This window comes from Choloepus didactylus, chromosome 6 (genome assembly GCF_015220235.1).
Source record: "Choloepus didactylus isolate mChoDid1 chromosome 6, mChoDid1.pri, whole genome shotgun sequence".
Lineage (NCBI taxonomy): Eukaryota > Metazoa > Chordata > Mammalia > Pilosa > Megalonychidae > Choloepus > Choloepus didactylus.
The window spans coordinates 44760536-44787273 of NC_051312.1; the positions used below are offsets into that span (position 1 = coordinate 44760536).

The 26738-nt window shown below is 34.4% G+C and overlaps 1 protein-coding gene across 1 annotated transcript in view; it reads right to left on the bottom strand.

Annotated features, from left to right (window-relative positions):
* Positions 1–26738, bottom strand: part of PDHX (pyruvate dehydrogenase complex component X) — a 108154-nt gene that overhangs the window by 52824 nt on the left and 28592 nt on the right. Inside the window, 3 exon segments of the mRNA XM_037840059.1 lie at positions 4412–4510; positions 6223–6422; positions 14600–14700. Coding sequence (XP_037695987.1) covers positions 4412–4510; positions 6223–6422; positions 14600–14700 — 400 coding nt within the window.

The following is a 26738-nucleotide window of genomic DNA, read 5'->3' on the forward strand; positions in this document are numbered from 1 at the left end:
CCAGTGTATGGATGGATGAGTAGAAAAATGGAGGCAAAAAAAAAAAGGCACCCTGTGTTCTTTTTCACTTTAATTGCTCTTTTTCACTTTAATTTTTATTCTTACTACTTTTTTGTGTGTGGTAATGAAAATGTCCAAAAATTAATTTTGGTGTTGAACACACAACTATATAATGGTACTGTGAACAACTGATTGTACGCTTTGTATGACTGCATGGTATGTGAATATATCTCAATAAAATTGAATTAAAAAAAAAAAAAAGAAACATCCAACAGTAAATCAATGCATCAAAACAGAGAGGAAAAAAAAACAATGAAAAAAGAAAAGTCCCCTGATTCAGCACTGCACCAGTCATTATCTTTTTAATCATTTGCTAGCAATATTAGATAAAAAAGGATTAAGCACATTGCTGTAAAACATTAATTTCATTTAAAATATTTAATATTACTGTCAGAAGTAAGCATATATAACTACTGCAATTTTACACCAGTTCATATGCCCATTGATTAATCTTTGTCCTCCCCATTCAATAAAGTTCAATAAAGGAGGGGCCATCTCTGTTTTAATACACTCCTGAAATTTGAACAAATGGAAAGCTATAATAATGCCCTCAAAGAGGAAGACTCAATTTCATAAAGATGTCAAGTTCTCCCTAAGTTAATTGATAAATGTGATACAATGCCAATAAAAATACCATAGCCTCCTCTCCCCACCCAGAACTAGATGAACTGCTTCAAGTTCATTTGGAAGAAAAAAGTAAGAATAAACCAATAAAGCTGGCTGACTGAAATGAAGAGCAAGGAAAAGAAGCAAAATGATGGCCCAATCAGATCAGATTTTTAAAAATATCATAAAATATTTATAATTGAGAGTGTGGTATTTACTAATGACAGATCAATAGAACAGAAAAGAAAATCTTCATAGAGACCAAACTACATATGGAAATTGGCTTTGTACCAAACAAGCAAATAAAATCCAAATGATGAAGAATGTAGTTATGCAGATATAAAAAAAAAAAAAAAGAAGCCATACAAGTACTAGAGGAAAGCCCAGGCGAATTCCTCTATAATCTGGAACGGGGGCAACCTTTTTAAACTATGATTCTAAATCCAGAAGTAATAAGGGAAAAAAAGATAAGCTTGAATACACAAAAATAAAATAAAACTTTTGTATGGTTAAATACAGCACAAGCAAAGCAAAATGACAAATGAAAAACTGGGAAAAATATTTCCAACCTATATGCCAGACAAAGGATTACTATCTTTTATAAATAGGAACTTGGAAAAGAGGAAAAAAAAAAATGGTTCACAAAGACATGCAAATAGCTTTGAATATGAAAAGATAATCAACCTTGTTTATACAAGAAATACAAATTAAATCTACTTTGAGTGAGTTCTGTATCTGCACAAGATACAGAAATCTGCAAGAAAAGGTCACTGCAATCCTAACAATGAGGAAAAAAACCCATAGTATGTAAAATCATAATTACTTTTTAGCTTATGCAACAGTTTGAGGTTGCAAGACAATTAGGAGAACTGAATTCCAATAGAAGACAAGCCCCTCCAGAGAAAGGACACATTGTTTTGCCTTATCAGAGCACAGAAGGAAGAAATGGCAGCCATAAAGTGGGTAAGAATAAATCAACAGAAATTTTAATAAATTCTTTACGGTTGCGATGGTTTAAAAATCCCTGAGAGTACCAGACACAAAGAGTCTGCACCCCCTCGCTAGCTCTTCTCCACAAGCATCTACCAGGTGCTCACAAGAAAGACTGGGGTCAGGGCAGGTTACCTAAAAGAGTGCTAACCCTAGTGGTACCCAAGTTACAAAATTCCAACCATTTCCCAGAATCTTCTCTCACAGAAGTGAATTTCACCTGCCACTGGAGAAAGATCCAAGAAACAGTCTCTTACAAAGATCAGATCCCAGGCAAAGATCAGCTGCCTTGGTATATGTCAGGGCAGGTAAGTTAAGAAAATCCTACACCTGAAGCTCAGGCACACAGGGCCTTCATAAGACTAAGGTTGGAGCAAAAGAACGAAGAATATCTCTGTTTATCCACCACAAGCCTCACACAAAGTAAAAGTATATGCAGGCTATCACTGGGAGTATGCACCTGAGTGGCAAAAGAATACAGGGTCTGCTGCAAATGGAGGGTGGAACAGGAATGATAAGAAACTCTCCAGAACTCCAAGACTCACTCACACCAAGCACAAAATAGCTACAAGTCCACCTCTGGAGAAATTTGAAATATGTGACATACTAAAGACAACAAGAGTAAAACCCAAACCCAGGTCAACTACTAATGTGATTGACAGAGACTGTCAGATTGGATTAAAAAAAGTCAAGACCCAACTATATGCTGTTTTGATAAAACCCCGTATTAGCATACAGACATAGACGGGTTAAAAGTAAAAGGACAGAAAAACATACACTATGTAACACAAATCAGAAAAAAAGCTGTAGCAGTTATATTAACATCAAAGAAAACTTCAGAAAATGTGGTATCACAAAAGATAAAAGGATCAATTCATCCAGAAAACATAATAATCCTAAATGGCTATGCATACTATAAACTGCAATTCAAAATAAATAAGCAAAACAGAACTTAAAGGAGCAAGAGAAAAATCTACAGTTGAGGTTGGAAAACTTTCCACATGCCTCTCTCAGTAACTGACAAAACCAGAAGATGAAAGAAATCAGTAAGTCTATAGAAGCCTTAGATAACACAGTCACCTTCCTCTAAGTGACATTTATAAAATGATCATTCAATATTATTTAATTATTATTCACACTTCTTATTTCATTCAATAATAAACTCTTCTTTCAAATGTACATGGAATACTCCCCAAGGTGGACCATAAAAAAAAAAATCCTCCATAAATTTAACAAAATTAAAATCAAAGTATGTCCTTGAAAACAAGAGAATTAAATTATAAATCAATAACAGAAAGATATATGGAGAATCAAATCCTTGCAAAGTAAGGAAGACACTTTCAAATAATCCATTGTTTCAAATAACCCATTGGTCAAAGGAAAATCATGGAGAAATTAAAAGCATTTTAAGTAAAATGAAATGGAAAAAAAATGCCAAGATTTATGGGATGTAACTAAAACAATGTTTCAAGGTAAATTTATAGCATTAAGGCTTATGTTAGAAAAAAAAACAAAGGTGTCTAATCAATGATCTAAGCTTCCAAGTTGAGTAACTAGAAAAAACAGCAGTTAAACAATGAAAGTATAAAAAAAGAAATTGTAAAAATAAAAAACCAATTAAATAGAAAACAAAAACAATTCAGGAGACCAATAAAATGAAAAGCTGATTCTCTGAAAAGATCAATAAAATTGTTAAATCTCTAGCCAGACTCATCAAAGGAAAAAAGAGACAACACTAACTATTAATACCAAGAATGAGACATGACTACAGACCTTATATACAGTAGAAATAAAGAGAATAAGGAAATTTGAACAATTTTGATAATGGAAGAAGTTAAATTATAGGTATATGAGATATCATTATATTCTTAACTCTACTATTGCATATGTTTGAATTTTTCTATAACCAAGTGTTTTTTGTTCCACTGTATTTTTTTTATAACCAAGTTTTAAAAATCAAATATATATTAACCAAATGAAAGAATCTGTGGGTATATACATATACATGTATAAATATTGTCCTGAAGAATACTAAATGAATCATAAAGCAGAAAATACTAGTCTTTTATTCACAAAATGAAATTAACCCATAGAGACGTACAAACAGCTATAAAATACAGAAAGGTACACAAAAATCAACATAAAAGTTAACATTTTTAAAAAGACAGTATTCATCATAATGCACAATTTAGTTATAACACTCATCATAGAAACAATATTTTTGTGGTATTTTTGAGAACCACTCAACTTAAACGTAAGACTATCTGCAGCCTCATTATACTTTCATTTATTATTCTGTCCATTAATTCTTCTTGGTCTTTAATAGCATTAAGCACACACTGAAGTACATGATGTGTGGCATTCTGGATAGGACAGAGTATGTTGATTGGAAATGTATCAGCCATCCAAGGTGGGGGAGGCAGGGAAGATTCTCCATGTTTTAGAAATTTAAATGTGATTACATGATTATTTCATACAAATTCATATGTTCCACTGTTCTGCAACTTAATTTTCTGCATTTATCACTATTTCTAAAGATCCAGTTTAGTCACCAAATTCTTAATGCTGCAAATATTCAGTAAAGAGCCCTTGCATAGAATACAAATTTACACTAACAAAAGCAATTAAAAGTGCAAAAGAATAGCGTTATTTCTTTTAAAATTTTAACATGGTGAAAGCTCTTCTTTAAATACTTTCTAAAAAAGATGGCCATGATTAATAATATAACTGGTTATTACAAAAAACACACACGTACTCTTTAGTGAATATCCCTCGAGGGCCAGTGGCTGTGCCTTGGCTAGCATCAAGTGCATGTTTATCCAAAATATTACGAGCAGCTGGACTTAAACGAAGCCTAAGAAGAAAACACGAAGATTAATGGAACCAATTAGTACTTCTATTTGATTTAAATAGATCTAAATGTGAACAGTTTCACCAATAAATAGAAAAAATAAAATCTTGCAGTTAAAATGACTCCCACAATTCAGTTAAATAAATTAACCTTCATTAATCTGATTTATTTTCTGCCAAAACATCTTCATAAAAATTTGACTAGTCACTATTTTAAAATTCTTTATTCAATGTAAATATTCATTAAGAGAGAGAGTTTAGGAGACAGTTTATATTTTGACTAATTCCTTTTTACATGGCTACTCATCACACAGCTATCAATAAGGAACTAACTGTATTATTCCATCATATAATTTTTTAGAATTTCTAATATTTACCAAAAAGCATTTTTACTTTACATATACTACAGAAGGGTAAGAGGGCAGAAACAATTATAATGATTTTGTAGGCAAGGAAACTGAGGCACACCCAAGGTCATAAGACTAGTAAGTATTTACTTGTCCATTAAGACCTTAAAGCAAGGTTGTACACGCAAATGTCTACGGAGTCAGGCAGAGAAGATGAATGAAACAGGCTGGGTCCAGAAGTTTAAAACCAGGAAATAGGGAGGAGTGAATGTAGCACTTGCCACTTTTCAGGGAAATACTCAGCTCTAGCTGATATGGGCTTTGTGGTGCCAAATCTTCAGACTTTTCTAGAGAACTGAAATTTGAGATTTCTATATATAATTAACCAGTAACCAACTGAAATTCAAAATAGAAAAGAAAAAAAAATCCAAAAAACTACTGCGTGGGCCAACATTGTGCAGGTCAATTAAAAACATACTAGCTCATGGGTCAGCAGTTTTGTAACCTACATCCTGGTCCTTAGACACACGAAAGTGCCTAATGATGACTGATCTTAATAGAAGCAAGTAGTCAGAAGTAGTCAGAAATACTTAGTGTGTGGTAAAGGAAATTTAAAAATCAGTACCTCAAAAATACTGCAAATTTAAGAACCAATAATAGTAAATGAAAGGAAAAAACAAAAACAAAAGGGTCTGCATTATGTCATTAAGTTTAAAAAGAGACTTTTCTCATATGCAGAATTTTTTCTCATAAAGAAAAATTTTGTATTATTAAAAAGAATGATGACAATAAATAATTAAAACTGTGTTACAATTTGCAATCCATCAATTAAAACTATCATTCTAAAACTATGCTTACTAGGACACAGATCCAAATGGACAAAACTGAGCTTTTACCCATGTCAGAAACTCAAATGCAGAATAGCCTGACAAGGAATGCATGTTAAAATGCTAACTCCAATTTGTATCCTTATACATCTGAAACTGGAATTCACATGAAAGTAACTGGAAGTCCATGAATAGGAACACAGCACAAAAGTATGGCATACTAAATACTGTTCTAGAATACTAAAAGATAATTCAAGCTCAACATGGACAAAGACTGTTTTGTTCACCACTGGACCAGAAAGGCGTTCACAGTACTTGGAACACAGCAGGTATTTAATAACAAATTATTTGTTTGTTAAATGCACATTTATGGTAAAATAATCATTCCTGGGCCTCAGTTTCCTAAGAGAAAAAAGGGAAGATAGCATCTTTTTACTTCAAATACAAAGAAATTTTGAATATGATCATGATTAAAATGTCCTAAAAGCTGCCATATCTTTTTTGTTGTTGTTTTTATTTATCATTCAAATAAACATACTCACTGTAGTTTTCCTGATGTGTCTTCCTTTTGAACAGGGCTGGAAATCTGTGGTTCTGGTGATGGGAGAGGCACTGATGGTTTTGAAGCTGGTAAGGGAAGACCTACATCTTTGGGAATTTCCACATGTTTCCAATCTCCTCCTTCTTCAACCATCAAACCAATTAGTGAACCTAGTTTTATATTTTTAGATCCTTCTTCAACCTATGGTTTAAAAAGAAAATAATCTTATAAATGGAGAGGCTCATGACCTCATTTAAGTAGCTTCACTTTTGTTGAACAATTTTAAAACCGGTTAGAAAGATTTCTTATTTTGAGCTAAAATCTGCTTCTAAGCCAACCTGTCTACCCTTTCCCCACCTTCCTTTCTTACCTTTTTTGCCCTTTACATGTTTCCTGGCCACCCTCTTCCTCCTAGCTCCTAATAACCCCCAGAAATAACAAAGGAAAAATCTAAAATCATTCGTTTCAAAAAACATCAAAAACATAAGGGCTATCATTGTCATTGTCTTTTTGATGTCAAATCAGAACTAGGACACTGTGATTACACATTTTAACTTTTTGTCTTTTCCATCTAGTTTCTAAATAATGGCTTGGGAATTCCAAGAGCTCATAAGGCATTAATTCCCAAATTAGTCCTATTTACTGAAATTAACTTAAACTAAAATCTTTTCAGTAAACTTGGTTTCTGGAAAATAGAATGTTCCATCATATAGATGGAATTGCTAAACTATCCTGGTTAAAGTTAATGCCCCTCCCTCTGTATTTACTTCTTTCTCTAAATATCCACTTAACAAACTTGAGAGAGAAAATAAAACCTCATGAATTTTTATAAGTACAGTACAAGAGAAACACGGTAGTGTCTCAGCTAACCAAACTGTTCATAGATAATGCCACTTAAAAGCAAAAGTAAGATTAAAGAGAATGTTTTAAAAAACTAAAATATACTTTAAGCATTTCAGCAGTATTAATTTATAAAGAAAGGGCAGATTCTTGTTTACTTATTAAAAGTCCCTATAAAACCTTCAGATGGCAATACTTTATAAGTTCAGTACTGGAAGAAAATGTCATTTCTTAAAAATTTTCTACTATTCCCCTTCAATTACTCTAAATAAGGTTCATTACAGATGTAATTTAATGGATAATAGGATGACAGGCTATAGGGCATTCACTAATACAGTAATTATAAGTAAAAGCATAACTCCCAGAGTGAGTTTGACATTTCCAAGTAACAGGAATCTTGGTGCTTAATAATATGCATACTATTCTTTTTTTTTTTTTTCTTTTCATACTATTCTTAAAATAAAGCCTAAGTTCTGGGGGTTAGGAAACTTTCTAAGTTTACTAATTACTGATGTAGAAGAACTAGAACAATGCTTTCAGAAAGCAAAATATATATAAGAAATGGTCATATAAAACAAAATAAGAATATTTAATAAATTGCAAGCTGTGGCAAAACACTAAACAATACAAGAACAATTACATGTGCTTGCTACATACTAATTTTTTACTTCTGTGGCCTGTTTATTTTTCTTTACAATGTTTAAAAAGAGTTAATGCTATGTTAACATTTTTCTCTTCTTTTAAACATGTCTAATTACCTACTTTTGAATTACTAACTCAAGATCACAAAGTATAATGACTTATTTTCTAAAAATATTGCTTAAAAAAATCATTAAATGGAATGAAGTTCATTTGATGGTAATTAAAATTGAGCCAGAGATAGTATTAATATCTAACTACCTAGAACATCACACAAATACAGCAATCTTAGAAAAGAAAAAAAAAAAAAAAAGAAACAAAAGTTTCATTTTAAAAATATCAATAGATTTCTGAAATCTGAGTCAGACACTATACTGAAACTGAAACTGAAGTAACTGTGTCATTTACAATAAATCACATACATGGTTCTGTATAAATAGCCTACCAACATTACACTGACACCTTCACAAGTAGGCAACAATAAGCATTTAGTATCATTTCAATTTTTTCCAATCTAAATATGAAATTAAATTTATTTTAACTCACATTTTTCCATCTAAAAATGCCACCATGAAATAGAAACCCAAATACAATAGACATGAACAAGTAAAATACTACCATACAAGGTGAATGCGTAACAGAAGTTAAATGAAACTAATGTCTAGGCCATCATTATAATTCCTCTTAAAGTCACTAAAATTACTAAACGAATCTGAGATTATTTCTCTTACTTCTTCTATTTCCTTTGTGCAGTAAGCAATCTTTTGGAAATGTCCTAGTTTCTTGTGGATATTTGCTTATACAGTAGTCAGCAAATATTTAAAACTGGTGTAGACTTAGTAACAGAAGAGTAAGTAATGCTGTTTACAAACTTGTTTATAAACCAAGCGAGCCTTTGTTGCTGCTCTCTGAGTTAGCACTGTGGATGTTCACTCTGATAGAAAAGCTGGAGCTTGAGGACCTGTTAACACTCAGGGCTTCTTACATGTGCCTGGCTTACCCGATCAAACACCTTAGTCTTCTCCTTTCCTTCTCTTGAGCCACTAATATTTTAAAATTAAATTAAAAGTCTACACTTCATGTTACATCTTACATTTAGCCGAAATAGTGACTCGAGTCTGTCATTCAAAGTATTAGCCTTTCCTCCCAATTTTGTGTAGACTGCCTGGTTTTCAATGTTGACTCCACTAATTACTAATTAATGTGACCTTAGTAAAGTTTGTGTATCTCACTGCCTGCTTCCTGATCTGCAGAATGGAGATGATAATAGTAACTACTTCAAAAAGTTATGAGGAATAAATGACTTATATGTAAGGCACTTAGAATAGTGTGCCTGACATCTAGTAACTAAGTGTTGTTTTCCTCCGAGTCACTGATTGTTAAAAAATAAAATCAAAAATAAATAAATAAATAAATAGAAGCCAGGACCAAACGACTACAGAGGAAAGCCCCCTTGACAAGGTTTGAAATTCACACCGAAAGGGCCAAGCCAGGCTGGTGTCACTGGTGGGTAAACAGCAACATATAAAGCAACAGATGGTAAGGCCTGTGACAAATGGTGTTTTTTTCTTTTTTAATAATACTCACAACGAGGCTGAATTCCACCCCTAGGCCCTGGCCCCTTGTATGGGGCTTCTGTACCAGAAACTTGCCTACAAGGTGACATTACTCACCTGAAAATGTACTAACATCACCATACCATCCATCTTAGCTCACTGGAAACCCAAGGCTGCTGAAGTCAAGACACAAAATATCTACAGCAGTACTTCCCAACAGAGAAGCTGTTTGAGAGGGTTCACTCCGAACAATTATCTAAACATTTTCCCCTTTAAACTGGAACAGTTTGAGAGTTGCAAAGTGGGTACTGAAAAGAGCATACAAAGGGTTAGTGGGGATGAATTGGATCATTGGTTCAACATTATTACTTGCCATGGTGACTTGAACCATTATACAGTTTTAAGTTATTTTTATTCTTTAATACATAGTGTTTAACTTACATGCACAATGAACTTTGGTTTAAAAGGAAGATAAATAAGACACATCAAACCTAAAAACAAATCAATGACAAGCTAAAAAGCAGAAGGGGAAAAGAAACATTCATGTCTTTGGATAACAGTTATCTGGCACTCATTGAATGCCAGGCACTGGTCTATAACAAAATTAGCTCATGTATTGCCCCTAACAACTTTAGGAGGAAAGTACCATTACTATTTCCTTTTATAGATGAGGAAACTGAGACATAGAAAGTTTAAATAACTTGATCAAGATCACAGGCCAGTAAGTAGCAGAGTCAAGAATCAAAAGCTATCTGACATCAGAGACTGCACTCAAGATGATTGTTACCAAATCTGTAAACCGCATTCACCTGATCAAAATTATCATCTAGTACCTCTTTAAAAAACAAGCATAAAAAGAAAAGAGATATACTGTGGATTATAACTGATTTGGCTTTTCATTCTGGACAATGCAGACTATCTTTTTTCACAAGGTTTTACTTAACCATTTTAATATGAAAAATTAGAATTGAGAATATCTTCCAGTTGGTAGAATTTGCTCTGAGTTTTCCAGGTACTTTAGCACTTACAGAAACGGTATTCTTCAATTAAAAATTTTACGGTCTACAGAGGAAGAACTGAAGGTCTTAACAATTTCAAGCTTATTAACCAGAAAATGCAACTTTGAAGGTGATTGCAGGCAATTTAATGAAAAATAGAGGGAAAAACTAACAAATAAAACCTACTGAAAAAATACATTCTTCAGAAAAATACCAATGACAGAGTATTAAACTGAGACACAGCTAAGAAACTGAAAAATGTAAATATGTACCAAGAATAATTTTTCTGTTGTTTTTTAATATTCAGATGATCAATAAAAAGAAGTGTTCTTTAAATCTTTTACTTAATATCCATGGATGTTACTTTTTAAAAAGAATTTTATTTTTGAAAACAATTTTGAATACTATTGGTTCTACCGATGTAATAAAAGTCTATAAAATAAAAATTTTAAAAAATTGCAAGTTTAATTAACTTTAGCATACTATACCCTTTTATTCTCAAATGTCCTGGTTTCTATGATGAATTATACAGTCACCCTAAATATGCTGGAAGCCAAACTAGGCAACTTCCGAAGAACTCTCCAAATATGTCATTCTAAAATTCTACTTCATTAATTTATCATTTAAAACATCTGCTGTCCAATTTACTGAACACTATATTTAAGACTAAGCTGAAGAACTGATATCTATGAGTAATAATTTAAGGTTTTCTACACAATAATTTACCAGTGATTGCACGAAAATTTAAAAACTCTTCCACTAACTGAAACAAATTAGAAACAAATCATAAAATTATCTATGCTGATAGCAATTATTCTTTCATTAACAATATTAAGAGCTTCTAAATTTTTTTCTGGTCCTAATTAAAATGCAGTAAGTATTACTTTATGTAATAAATGGAATTTTGATGCAAAAATTATAAAAGAACAAAGAAAATACTGAAATTGTGGGGGAAAAGAATACAAAAACCTTCAGAGACTGTGAAATACCTCTGAAGAGTAAAATTAGTTTATAATTTCTAATCCTTTCAAAGATGTGAGCTAAACTAAAATTAGGGTTTTATGTTATCTCTTGCCTTTTAATAAGCTCAAGTATCTCACTTCTTGATTCAAAAAAACAAAAAAATCTTTTAACTACATATGTATTCCTATCAGAATCATTTCATCATATATGCTAATAAGAGAATTATTTCATAATGAAAGACAAAGGTGTAACTGTTGCTGGGGGCAGGCAGAGGGGGCGAAAGTGGAAAGAAGGAAAAAAAAAGCACTATTAATACCACCACCTTAATTTTTCTCTGCTTTTTCCCCTGTAAAATTGGACGCATTGTGACATGACTAAAATCTCACTCTCATTATTCAAAAAGCATGTGGAATAATCATAAACCCACAAAGGCCCCCAAATACATACAGTCTCTTTGGAAGGAAATAGCTAAGGCTGCTATCAATTGTAACACCCCCCTCAGTCCCCTTTTTCCAGGCATTGTGGGCCAGATGAATAGGCATTACTAACCCACTGACACTGTTAGCAATTTGAAATGCATTACTAAGCAGCTAAGTGGAAAGTGCTATCAATTCCAGAAGATATTCATGGCCAAACAATCCAGAGCTAGGGCCAAAAGCACAACTTGCCAAAAGCACACACAATAAAATGTAGCAGGGTTTATTATATATGGTAATTCAAACAATCTATTTCTTTTTCAAAATGCAGCATAAATTAGTCGGAGAACCTATTTTTGGTATGAAAACTACATTTTCCCAGAAATAAAGGTAATAGGAATTATAGTCTTTGGTTAATATTCCCCCCCAAGGAACTTAACTGTATGAAAGTGCAGATATGTTTCAACATGGCTGTTAATATCATAGATGAAAAAGGAAGTTTGACAAATTAGAATATCAAAAATAAAACCTAAGTGATTAGAAAAAAGGGAAAGGGAATTTTCTAGTAAGAAACACAGATGAAAAAATAAATTGTTTATAGATCTACATCTAATTAAGTATTAACATTCCAAAGTATGGTCTTTGGATAGAATGTACAAAGAACAGCGATATATCCATGCTCAAGGCAGATGAACTAGTGGTGAGAATTAAAAACACATCAGCAAGGGACTACTACTAGATACACAGCTTCTCTGATTAAATCAAACTACAGAGGTACAAAGTGGACACTTAGTGACCACAAACAACTAATACAAATTATTAGACAGACATACAGACTGACATGGGGGCCAATGGCCACCAAGAGATGAGGAAATAAGAATTGAATAATAATGGGAATACCAACAATTACTGAGTAAATGCTGAGTGACATGGGTCTCGGGATGAGCACATATGTATTATCTCACTTCATCTCCTCTACTATCCTATTGTGGGTTGAACTGTGCCCTTCAAAAAGACATAGTGAAGTCCTAACCCCTGCACCTGTGAATGTGGCCTTATGTGGAAGGTGTGTTTGCAGACGTAATCAAGTAAGATAAGGTCATACTGCATTAGAATGGGCTCTAAATCCAATATGGCTGGTATCCTTTTTAGAACAGGAGAAGACACATTGAGATACAGACACACAGGGAGAAGACGGTCATATGAAGACAGAAGCAGACACTGGAGTTATGCTCCCACAAGCCAATGAACACCTGTGGCCACCAGATGCTGAAAAGGATAAGGAAAGATGCTCCCCTACAGCTTTCAAAGGGAGCATGGACCTCTTGACAACTTGATTTTGGACTTTCAGCAGCCAGAACTGTGAGAGAATAAATTTCTGTTGTTTTAAGCCACTCAGTTTGTAATATTTGTTACAGCAGCCCTTGGAAACTAATACATATCCTATGATGCAGAAATGTTTATTACAATTCCATTTTATCATGAAGAAAAAAGGTACAGAGAGGTTAAAGAACTTTTCAATCATCACAGAGCTAGTAAGTGGCTTAGCTTATTAGCTGTATGACTCAGGCAGCAGTGTGACTCCAGAGCGTAAAGCTGCTATATCATACTATCTATTAAATGTTGTAGAAGTTACGAAACAAACATGCTGGTTAACTCCATTAGAGAACAAACCACATAACCTAAATAATCATGCTTTTACCATTTGCAGCTTTAAGCATTTTATTGTCACATAAACCCTAATTTTCCATTATAAAATAACATACACATTATAGAAAATTTAGAAAATATTGAAAAGTGGAAAAGGTAGGGCAAGAGGATCACTCAGTTCCACAACCAAAACCAAAGACTTAACATTTTTGTAACATTTCCTTCCAATCTTTTCTATATTTGTTTTTCTTCAAAGTCCTATTATAATTGTTGTGCATATACAATTTTAAAAGTATTTTCCAAAACATTTTTGCACTTTCATTAATGTACAGAATATATAAAAAATACTACTTTTCCTAGAAACAATTTTTAATAGCTTCATGATCTATTCCATAGTTTACTCTGTTATTTAAGTAACCTCTCTTGTATTGCTATACATTTTAGCTGAGGGGCTCTATTAACTTCACATTCTAGTAATACCATTAGAGTATCCAACTTGTAGCTCCACATTTTATATTAGTTATGAAACAAAGACTGCCCAGAGAAGAGTATTCAAAATTACTGCATATTTTAAAATTTAGATATAAAAGAAAATGACTTGGGTCTTACTAGATCCACAAGCCTACTTTCCATACAAGAAAAGCTTATGTGATAGAAAATATGCCATCTAAAGGTAAAACTGTCAACTCAATTATATTCAAATACATGAAATATTAGCTTTTAAAATAAATATAACTTTTATATGAAAATAAACATTGCCTAAACTTTGAGGATAAGTTAGCATTGAGCCAGGCCACTGACTGTAGCTATGCAACCTACAGACAAAAAATTGCCTAGGATAACTTTAAAAAGTCTTGCCTGGAGACAGGAACTGAATATCCACTCTACAAACTTCCTGTCCAGGGATTCCTAGAGTTCTATGAAGATAGGATTTATTTTCACATGATAGGGGTAAAACAGTCCTTCTTTTCTGATTCTACCAATTACACACCTGGAAATTGCTAGCTCTAAGCTTTAATCTATTGCTCTTTTAGTCTTCAAATTCCATCTCAGAGAGCCTTCTCTCATTCCTCAGCCCAGAATGCTTCTCATTTGCCACTAAGAAATCCAAAACACCGAGTACCAATGTCACAGTTGAAATAGTTTTATAGTTTAATCATTGGCTATTTTTAGATCTTAAAATATTTGAATTAAAAATATATTAGGTGATATATACAAAATATTAATAAAAGGTAAAAATAAAAGGTAACTTTATTTCAAGGAACTTTACATTTAAGATCTCCATCCTATTGAAGGCAATCCAAATAAAAACTTACCACTATTTTGGCCAAGATGCCATCATCACTTGCATCTAAGGTAACCACAGCTTTGTCAGTCTCAATTTCACATAATGCATCTCCAGCACTCACAGCTTCACCTACAAAACAAGACTGAGTTTATTTGGGTTTTTAAAATATGAATATTATATGTAAAATGGTGTGAATACATGTAAAACATGAATAAATATGAAAACGTTCAGAAGCTGTATCTAGGCTGTGGAATTACAAGTAATTCTCATTGTGTTGTGCATTTGTTATGTGTGTATATAAGTATGCTTTGTTGAATTTTCCAAAAGCTCTATAATGGACATATATTTAAGATGCTATTATAAAGATCACTGAGAAAGTATTAAAAATGAAATCACATTTTAAAGATGATAGCAATGAATGCGTATTCTCCTCAGAACACATTAATTCCACATCCCAAATCCTCCTTTTGAAAATATATGTTCACTATTACTCCATGAACAGAAAAGCTTTAAAATTAATAGCACTTCTGGGTTAACACTATATGGTGAGTTCAGAAACTCTTTTGGCATCACATTATAAATGAATAAAGTATAAAAAGAGAAAATCAAAACAACATAGCTGAGGTCAAATAACAAACATTTCTGCACAAGAGAAGCAGCATGAAAACTCAAATGTGTTCAGCAGTGTGCCAGTTTGAATGTATTATGTCCCCCAGAAAAAGCCATGTTCTTTGATGCAATCTTGTGCGGCAGACATATTAGTGGGGATTAAGTTGGAACATTTGGATTAGGTTGTTTGCATGGAAATGTGCCCCACCCAACTGTAGGTGATAACTCTGATGAGATATTTCCATGGAGGCGTGGCCCCACCCATTCAGGGTGGGCCTTATCAGTGGAGCCATAGAAATTAGCTGACAAAGAGAAGGAACTCAGTGCAGCTGTGAGTGACATTTTGAGGAGGAGCTACGGCCAAGAGGGACACTTTGAAGAATGCACTGGAACTGAGAGAGGAACTGCAGTTTACAGAGATATTGTGGAGATGGCCTTTGAAAGCAGACTCTGGCTCCAGAGAAGCTGAGAGAGGACAAATATCCCAAGTGCAACTAAGAGGGACATTTTTGAGGAACATGCTGGGAGAAAGACATTTTGAAACCAGAACTTTGGAGCAAATGCCAGCCACGTGCCTTCCCAGATAACAGAGGTTTTCTGGACACCATTGGCCATCCTCCAGTGAAGGTACCTGTTCTAGTTTGCTAATGCCGCAGAATGCAAAACACCAGAGATGGATTGGCTTTTATAAAAGGGGGTTTACTTGGTACACAGTTGCAGTCTTAAGGCCACAAAGCGTTCAAGGTAACACCTCAGCAATTGGGTACCTTCACCAGAGGATGGCCAATGGCGTCCGGAAAACCTCTGTTAGCTGGGAAGGCAGCTGGCCTCTGCTCCAAAGCTCCGGCCTCGAAACGGCTTTCTCCCAGGACGTTCCTCTCTAGCAAGCTTGCTCCTCTTCAAAACATCACCCCCAGCTGCACTCAGTGAGTTCCCTCTCTCTGAGTCAGCTCATTTATATGGCTCCACTGATCAAGGCCCACCCCAAATGGGCGGGGCCACGCCTCCATGGGAACATCTCATCAAAATTATCACCCACAGCTGGGTGGGGCACATTCCAAGCAAATCTAACCAGTACCAAAACTTCTGCCCCACAAGACTACAAAGATAATGGCATTTGGGGGACACAATACATTCAAACCGGCACAGTACCCAATTGCTGATATGTTACCTTGTACACTTTATGGCCTTAAGACTGCAACTGTGTACCAAATAAACCCCCTTTTATAAAAGCCAATCCATCTCTGGTGTTTTGCATTCTGGCAGCATTAGCAAACTAGAACAAGCAGTACCTGAAGCTAAAGACTTACAGGTTTCTGGGTCTAGAAGCAGACTGGGGTAGGGGAGAGGTATAGTGGTTTCCTATGGAATTGAGAAAACTAAACACGGCTTGCTGGAGACAGGGAACTCAAATCATATCTACTGCTTAAATCTAGAGCTGGGTAAGGGTTCTTCTACTCATGATAGGAGGCTGATAAAATGGGTAATCAAAATCTGTTGACTGGATGTGGCCTCTCTCTAAGCCAACAGGTGGACTTGCTGCCCTTTCCCCTATGTGGAGTAAATCTCTCTGGCAACATGAGACATGTGCAGTAAATCTCCCTGGCAACATGAGACATGACTCCCACGGATGAGCCTGGACTTGGCATCATGGGATTGAGAAAGCCTTCTTGAGCAAAAGAGGGGAAGACAAATGAAACAAAATAAAGTTTCAGTAGCCAAGAGATTTCAAATGGAGTTGAGAGGTCATTTGGGAGGTTATTCTTGTGTATTATACAGATATTCTTTTGTAGTTTTTAGTGTATTAGAATAGGTAGAAGGAAATACCTTAAACTGTGAATTACAATCCAGAAGCCTTGATTCTTAAAGATGATTATATAACTATATGGCTTATACAATGTGATCATGTGATTTTGAAAACCTTGTGGCTCACACTCCCTTTATCCAGTGTATGGACAGATGAGTAGAAAAATGGGGACAAAAAGTAAATGAATAATGGGGGGGGGGGATGTTTTTGGTGTTCTTCTTTACTATTATTTTTCTTTTCATTTTTTTTTTTTGGAGTAATGACAATTTTAAAAATTGGTTGTGATTATGAATGCACAACTATATAATGATACTGTGAACAACTGATTGCACACTTTGGATGATTGTATGGTATGTGAATACATCTCAATAAAATTGCATTAAAAAAAAAAACCTGTTGACTAGGGCTATGGTTTTAATCAGAAACTGTGGGTCAAAGAAGGTGGAGGGTAAAGACAGTGTCTCAATATCAGAAACTGGGCCAAGTAACCCTCCGGTTCCATTACCAAATCTGCCCAAATCCACACTATTAGTAGCAAAATCCCTAGGTGGAAGGGTAGGAGAACGAAAGGATCAGAAAGGGGAGAAAGGAGAATAGGGAGGGGGAGAAGACACTGACAAAAAAACAAAAACCTTTTATTCACAATTAAACTGCAAAACAAAATTCCAAAACATATGAAGAAATTGAAAGCTAGGAAAGAAAGCCACAAATCAACAGCTGGAACAGAAATTCTCTCCCGATAGAATTCACTTAGTGTACCTGCCAAAGATTTAAAAATAAGAATATTTTCAAGGAAATAAATTAAAAAAAAAAAACAAAAAAACAGTAATGTAGAGAAATGAAACAAATATAAGATCAGGTAGAAAGGAAAAATTAATTCAAAATCTTGGACATAAAAAATAGTCATTGACATAAAAAGAAACAATAGCAATCAATGGTATATATTCTGGATTGGAAAAAGTGAAAGAGTGAATTAGTAATATAGGCAGACAAAAAAAAAGTAGCAGTTAAGAGACATAAACTGAAGCTGAAATGTTTATCTAATAGAGTTCCAAGGGAAGAGGTTAGCAAGAATGGTGGAGAAGCAATATACAAGGAGACAATTGCCAAGAACTTTCCAAAAGTGAAGAGGGAGCTATACCCTCAAACTGAAAGAGTTCTGAACAAGTTTAGAATAGTGATTACCTTTGGAGGGTAATGAGTAGGAAGGGAATTAAGGGAGCCTTATGGTTTGTTGGAAATGTTCTATATCTTGATCTAGATGGTGGTAACATGGATTTATGTGTATGCAAAATGCAAAAATTAATTGAGCTGTATACTTTATGCAAGTTATACTTCAACAGAAAATTAAATAGAAGAAAGAGTATTCAACTGTATAAACATGAATCCACATTAGAGACACTGTGGAGAATACCATCATCAACAAAAACACAGAGGAAAAAAACCAAGCAAACAGATTACCTCAAAGGAATGACAGACTGAGAGCATACTTCTCAGCAGCTGCAATAGAGGTCAGAAGACAATGAAGTGCTATCTTCAAAAAGCTGAGGAAAAAAATAACTGTCTAGAATTTTACGTGTAGCCAAACTATCATTGAAGAATGAAGAAACAGTATTTTTTATACACATAAAAGACTATACCTATTGATGATCACAAAAAAAAGTTAACACAAGATGTAGTTCATCAAGAAAAAAAGTGGATACAGAATGAACACATAGGATACAAGAAACAGTTACCCCAGAAATTGAAAAAACATTAACTACTGACCATTTAAAGGGTAATATTTGATGGTTTAAAAAAGTGCATAATTAAAACTCTGAAAAACAATAAAATGGGTAAATGAATGTTCAGATGGTAGGTAAAGCATGCTAAGAACTTTGATATAGTCAAGAGGAAAAAAATATAATCCACAGCATTCAAAATAACAGAAGAAAAATAGAAATAATAACTATCATCCAACTGAAGGAAGGAACATAATAAGAAAAATGCAAAGAATAAAAACAGAAAAACAAAAAATGGTAGAAAAAGTCCAAATGTATCAGTAATTGCAATAAATATAAATGGATTAAAATCATCTATTAAAAGCAGAGTTTATAAAAATGAATACATAAAACAAAATCTAGGTAAATGCTGCTTACAAGACACAAACCTAAAACAAATACATAGAATGAAGGGATAGAAAAATATATAACATACAAATACACCCCTTTCACACATACATACCAAAAATAGATGGGACAGCAATACTAATAGGAGTACTCCTAGAACATGAAGGAAAATCTAAAAAACTAAACTAACAAATATGCTCTCAATGTACAGAAACTACTTCACTCTGCACCAGGAAGTTCAAAGAGATCGTTACATTATATTCTCAGTTAAAACAGTTCAGAACACCAATATAAGCTATTTTAATGAAATAAACATCAGTTAGGAAATTCATATTGAACACCCAAAAGGTACCTGGTCTAATCTCAAAGAGATTTCCCTATTCAACCAACATTTATCGAAAACTGTATTGCGGCACTGAGGATACAGCAGTGAAAAAATAATGGAATAAGATAAGATCTCTAACCTCAAGAAGCTTGCTTAATATCTAGTGACAAGAAAATTAGAAATTATAGTTTTGTAAGGTGAAGTAAGGATGCTACAGGAACTTCAGAGGAGGGGCATCTAATTCAGTTTTTGGCAGGTGGGGAAAAAATGACATCGTATCTGAGCCTGAAAGGATGAGGAGACAAGTAAAGGGGAGGTGATCCAAAGTCCTAAAGCAAAGTCCTAGAGCGAAGGAAAACATGAAATTTCGGAGGAACAAGCAAATACTATAGAAGAGAAGTGATGAGAGATTAGGCAGGAATCAGACCAAAAGGAACATTTTTAAGTCATAAGAGAAAGCCACAGTGCCAAATCATATAATTTTACATAGACTTTTTATGACAGATATTTTAATAAAGTAGATTGTATTTCAAAAGGAAAAGAAAATCATACTTTTGTATTTTGTGCTATATCTATGGGAGAAACAACTGATCTAGGCAATCTAGCAATTAAACACTACTTAGATGCTTAGAAAATAAATTCGGCAAATGAAAACAGAGTAAAATGATATTTTTCATTTATGCTCTCCCATATTCAAATTCCAACCACCCTTTAAGAACCAAGTACAAAATCTATTTCAGCTACATAACTTTCTCTAGGTAACTTAACCCAGAAAGTTTCATTCCTATTCCTCAGTTCCTATAGTAGCTATAATTAATTTGAAATGAATCATAAATTCCATTATAAAGATTTATGTTGCTGCTATTAATTACTTTCTATTGGGTTTTCTTCTACTTACCAGACTATGAGGTTCTTCATAACAAAACACACCTTAAGAGTTTTATAACCCATTCCCATTCCCCAGGACTCTGGTCACATGATGAGTTTTAGATTAAAACACTAAAAAAAAAACTACAATAATTTTCCAAATCCTCATTTCCTCATAAGACATACATTAAACTGCCCTTTATGTTTATTTTGGTTCTAACATTTACTTTGTAGCATGCTTCTTTTAACATTTAAAAAATCAGGTAGCCTTTTTTTTCTCTTTTTAAACTATACCTACATCTATTCACTTAATTGACACAAGTGAGCGAGAGAGAGAAGAAAATAGAAACATAAGTAATCGAGCACAATATAAATGCCAAAAGGAAATTCTGAAACTAAATAATGAGCCATGAAGATCCCAATTACACTCAATTTCAGCCTTGATCAACAATTTAGACAATAATTTAGAAAAGCAGCATAGCAGGGTAGTTACCTCTTTGAACACAGACACGGATATGATTTTAAGCTCTGACATTTACTAGTGATCCTGACTAAGTTGCTTAATCTCTCTGACTCTCCAGAAGGTTTTGAATGTTTAGTTATATAATAAAATATCATGGAACTGGAAGTATTAGGTTAACATTTCACATACATCTTCAAGATTAAGAACAAACTAAAACATTAGGTAAGCTACTAACAACCATTAAGAATCAAGACTCAGATTCTAGCTCCCTATTCCTTAGTCTGTCATGTCAAACAGATCATTCAACAAACACTTATGTATAAGGCATTGTGCTAGGCACTGAGTATAAACACAACAATAAGATACGGTTCTGCCCACAATGAGTTTATAATCTAGTGGAGAAGACTAAGCAGCTAGAATAGAGCATCATGGACAACATAAGGTGACAGAAGGCTTCTCAGCTGCCATGCTGATGCTGAACGGTTGAAGGAGTTGGCAGCCTTGGAGTGTTTCTGCGCCATCTCCTCGTGGTAGGTGTCAGTGGCCGAGTGGAGCGGGCCCGGAGCAAGAGTGCGGGCCCCAGGAGGGGCCAGAGCAGAGGCCCGCCAGGGGGCCGCTCCCCAGCACCGAAGCCAGCAGCATTATCCTGATCCTTTGTCCAGCTGGGCAGCTGCCAGGGCTGAGGACTGGAGAATACAGAAGCTTCCCTTTCCTTTTCCAAATTCTAGGTATGAAGTATAGTCTTGATCAAATACAATTAAAGGTGGTGTTTATTAACTAAAGGCATCTGATGGCTTTCACAAAATAATTTTGTTCTACTAAAAATTAAGGAAATAAAGTCTATTTGAAAGCTGTTTGGGTGGGAGGGGGGTAGGAGATAGTTTTTATTTGTAAGTCCAGATAGTAAGATCTACATGAACATTAAAGAAAAAACCTCTTATTAGTTCTATGTTAGACCATACTGACAAAAAATGATTAGAAATAAAATGATTCAACTATTTATTCAACAAATAATTACTAGTTGCCCCTATGTGAATGACAATGTGCAAGGCACTGCTGCAAGAAACAGTAAGAAAAAATGAAAAGACAGAACTGCTTCAAGAAGTGCCACATCCAATGGCAAAAGAGTACAAACAAGCAAAGAAAATACCATACAATTAGTGCTGTCAACAGTATGGCATCGTTAGAGGAGGAATTCCTAGTCAGTGATTCTCAACCTTTTCTACTTTACCACTCACAAAGAAAAGGGTAATATTTGCATTCCCATGACCGAGGCCAGCTGACTCTTTGGCCCCTCGTGGTCCTGCCCTAAGAGCAGAAGTCATGAGTAGTTTGAGAAGAAGGAGACTGTTGGGCAAAGTTGAACTCCTATAACCCTCTGACCTCTTACATTTTAATAAACTGTCCATTTCAAGGGTCCAACAGCCAGATGTGGCTAGTGGCTACTGTATCAGACAGCTCAAACAAAGAACATTTTCACCACTGCAGAAAATTCTATTGAATAGTACTGTAACTTAGAATTCCACTGAAAATTGTAAAATTGTGATGATACAAATATTAACAATAAATGTAAAAAAGTATGATAGAATACTATTCATCAATAAAAGGAATGAATTTCTGATATAGGGATGAATCTCACAAACACGCTAAATGAAAGAAGTGAGTTATAAAACATATATTGTATGATTCCATGATTCCATGAATATGACATGTCCTGAAAAGGCAAATTTTTAGAGGCAGAAAGCAAATCAGGGTTGCTTAGGACTAGTGATAGGAGAAGAAATTGACTGCAATCAGGCATTAGTGTTCTTTTTGGGATGATGGAAATGTTCTAAAACTGGGTAGTGTGATGGTTGCACATATAGAGTTGTTTACTAAAAATCACTGAATTGCTACACTTAAAATGGGTGAATTTTATGGTATGTAAATTATACCTCCATAAAGCTTATTAAATAGTAGTATACCAGAGAAAACTGAAGATGTTTGTGAAATGTATTTCCCAATATTTTTTTTTCATTTTAGCACAATAAACAAGCACGAATTCCCCAAAATAACAGAAACCAAAGCCTCATATAACTCTCTAGTGGCACCTGGTGGTATGGGATGAAGAGTCCTTCAGAAGAATTTTATTTCTGAATTATATAAAATAAGACTATATTATTTGCTAGACTTGCAAAAAAACTATTTGAAAGAGTCAAAATCCCCAGTCACATGACAAAAAGAATGATCACAAAGCATGACAGTATCTAAAGGATAACACAAACAGCAGCAGCAGCAAGCATCACTGATTAGGCACTTACACTATGAATGTTCCAGACACTGTGTGCCTGAGTACTTTACATAATCATCTCAGCCTAGTTTTGTTCCACAGTGCTTCATGGCAGAGCAGAAAACCTTAAATATCACAAGAAGGAAAACAATGCTTTTCATACCCTCAAATCTTCTCTCATAAATGGGAGAACAAGAATAGGTTTTTTCCTTTCTGTTATTTTCTTAAGCATATCTGACCTTTCCATTGATTAAAAAAATCAACTATATCCTTTTTAATTAAAATGGAAAATATCTAAAGTACACTCCCTAGCCCCTATTCCAAAACAATAAATTTTTATTAAAGATGTGGAATTATAGCTCAATTCACCTTTCACAAGATTTTGAAATTGTGGATGTTAAATAGCACTTTCCAAGTGTTTTCACTACTAATTTGATGGTGCCTATTTTTACTGAATCCTCATACTGAAATATTATCATTATAAAACTATTTCTCTAAGACTCACTAAATCAGCAAAGATTGAAATAATTTATAGGATTTAATATGTGTGATTTAAAAGTAAGGAATAAAAAAAGGAAAAGGAAATTGAGTTATCATAGAATTTTAAGGCCAGAATGTACCTTAGATTTCATCTAGTTCAACTAATTTCCAGATATTTCATGGAAACTAAACAACAAGCCATTATTCTTAGGCCAGAGTTCTTTTCACTATACCCTATCACCTTGGCCTTATTACCTGGGTTAAAACACACCACACACACACACAACATTAGTAAAAGGAGTTATAAATTAGCTTTTGCTTAAAAATACATTAGATTCATAATGGGATCCAACACTCTTCTTTTCATGAAAAAAAATCTGAATCCTCTTATTTTTTGGAGATCTAAACTCATTGTTTTAAATATCTCCAGATAAAATACAAAAAAAAAAAAACAAAAACAGAACTCCATAGCTAATAGGAGAAAAAAGTATATGAAAAGTATAGTCTGTCCAAACATAAATTGAACCAAGTTATCATAAATGTATCAAGCACCAGACATACTTAGACATATACTCAACTGTACAGTACATAAATGTTAATAAAAAGCAAAGTACACTCAAAAATCACAATCAAATCAGGTAAAACTGAGATTCTATGCTAACAAAGGTGATAAGCTTAAAAGAGCAAGAAGTTAGTAAATCACTGAGAACCAAAAATTAAGACTGTTTTCAATTATTTATAGTATATTAGCAAACAAACTTTCTCCTTAGTTGGCAAAACACGGAACTTTAAGAGCAACTTTCAGAGAAATATGCTCCAGGGTCTGAGAAATACGCCCTGGCCTGCACTGGATGAAAATAGCACATTGTAATCAAAAGTGAAAAAGGAACAGAATGATGAGACAATATGTCTCCTGCCTCTTTATCATGCTGTCCATATTATGATGAATGTGAATAACTTATCATATTGCCAATGAGCTAGATGTCTGAGAGATAAATGTGGTCCAAAGAATCCTCTTATCTACTTTCCTATCAGGTCTCAAAGTATGACCAAATTTAATCTTTTAATAATAATTCGTAAAAGACTGTTCTGTGTCTGAAACATTATGGAGTGACACCAACACCCTGTTATATCAAGTGTGGAAACAGCCAAAGCTCTATAATTCATCTGTGAAAAGAAAACTAAAAATAGACTCCAACTGATTACATTATTTATAAGGGTGAAACTTTCTTGGATACTGATACTTATTTTAAACCATGGCTACAGCCATGCAGAGCCAGTTGTTCAAAGAGCTTCTTGAAACACTGGCTCTAAAATTCTAGAAAATTCTCTGCCATTTTCTCTTTGAATATTACATCTCCCTCATTTCCTCTTTTTCCTCCTTTTGAAACTCGTCTATTTGATTATTGGATGATTCTCATTTTATCCTTCGTTGTCTCCACTTCTTTCATAGTCTCCACTGCTTTATCTCTTTGCACTGTATTCAAGGTTAATTTCTTCAGATCAATCTTCAGTTCACAAACTCTTTCATTAGTCATGTCTAGTTACATTTTTATCCAACCTTGAGTTTTTATTTTTTAATTTTAGAGACAATATTTATTACCAGAAGTTCTTTATGTTATTTTTCAAATCTGCCTGGACATTTTGGACAGTGTCTTTTATTTTCAATTCCTTCTGTTACATGTTTAATCATTTCAAACACAAATCTGATACATCAGTAATTCAAATTAACTGAAGTTCATGGGAATCTAGTCCTGCTGCTTATCATGATAATCCACTCTTGCTCTTAAAAGATTACTTCCATAAGCATTATTTAATTTGGGATTGTGAACTCTTGATTAGTGGGACTTCATCTGGGAATCGTGTGTGGCTTGGATTAGAGGTTGTGTCCTTTCAGAATAGCAGGTTCTGCCAGGTAACCCAAGGGGATTATCAGCCCAGGTACCACAACCTGTGGGTTCCCCAAAATTGCAAGCATAATTTTGAAACCCAAAGGCCTCATGAGGACATGCCCATGTGAACAGATTTTCAAGAGAGTAGGCACTTTGCTTCCATATAGATTACAAATGAAACAAGTAAATTTGCTTCTCATCTTATGGCATTAAATTCTTAAATTTTTATCTCCAAGTCAGACCTCACTCCTGAATGCCAAGACAGAGCCAATCGTTTACTTCTCTTGGTTTAATAAGCATTTCAATCTTTACCACATCCAAACCTGAACCTAATTTCTAATTCCTAAGTTGTCTTCTCTCCTCACCAGCACCGCCCCTCCCCCCACCAAAAAAAATCTCTGCTCCCCCATTTCAGCAACTCCAGCCTTCCAGTCGCTCAGGTCCAGAGGCGCACATGGTTTCAACTCCCATTCACCAATCTGAATTTGATTTCTCTCCTTGTTGCTGACACTGGTGATTCCCCTTTCTTGTGTTAAGCTTAACTTACATTTAATATTACATCCAGCAGTGAGCAGATGTCTTATTCTATTTCCTTAGACAGTCCTATTGACTAGAAGTCTTCAGAGTTGGCTCTTTAAATGGGAGCAGGCAAAGGGAGCTATTTAAATTGCCTATAGTAAGCTCTTGATACCAGTGCCATTAGGGCCTGTTCCATTCAGTGGAGTGCTCCAATAGGACTCCAGAAAGTGCTCAGACAACACTTACTAGTAAATAACCATGAATGTGGATATTTTGGCCTTAAGATAAGGACTGATGAGCTGCAGACTGGTATTCAAGACCCTTCCCATAACCTACCTAATCCCACATCCACTATGCAGCCAGAATTACCTGCTGTTGCCAAATATGTCTCATGACATTCCACTTCCACAACTTTCCCACATTGTTTACATTACCTGGAATGTCCTTCTCTCTCAGTTTTTGTTTTCTTAAAGCCCATTTATTCTACAAATACTACCTCATCTGCAAAGCCTCCCCGGATCCTGGTCACATTCCCTGCTTTTGGCTTACTTTCCCTTCCAAAGAGATATTCAGTAATGGACCGCTTACATAGTGCTGCTGGGTCTGTTCTAATTACTATGCTAGTCATAACAGGGAAAGGAAACATACCAACAAACTCAGACTTACTGTCCACTAAAGAAGAGAATTAAAAAATACTTCTAATCAGACTTGGTGTCTAGTATATCAAGGACCAGTCTTGGATAGCCTACCTGGATAGCTTCATTGCACCATGCCTCCTAATCTTTAGATTGGCCAATTCATAGTTCCAAACTCCTGCAGTGAGGCCCA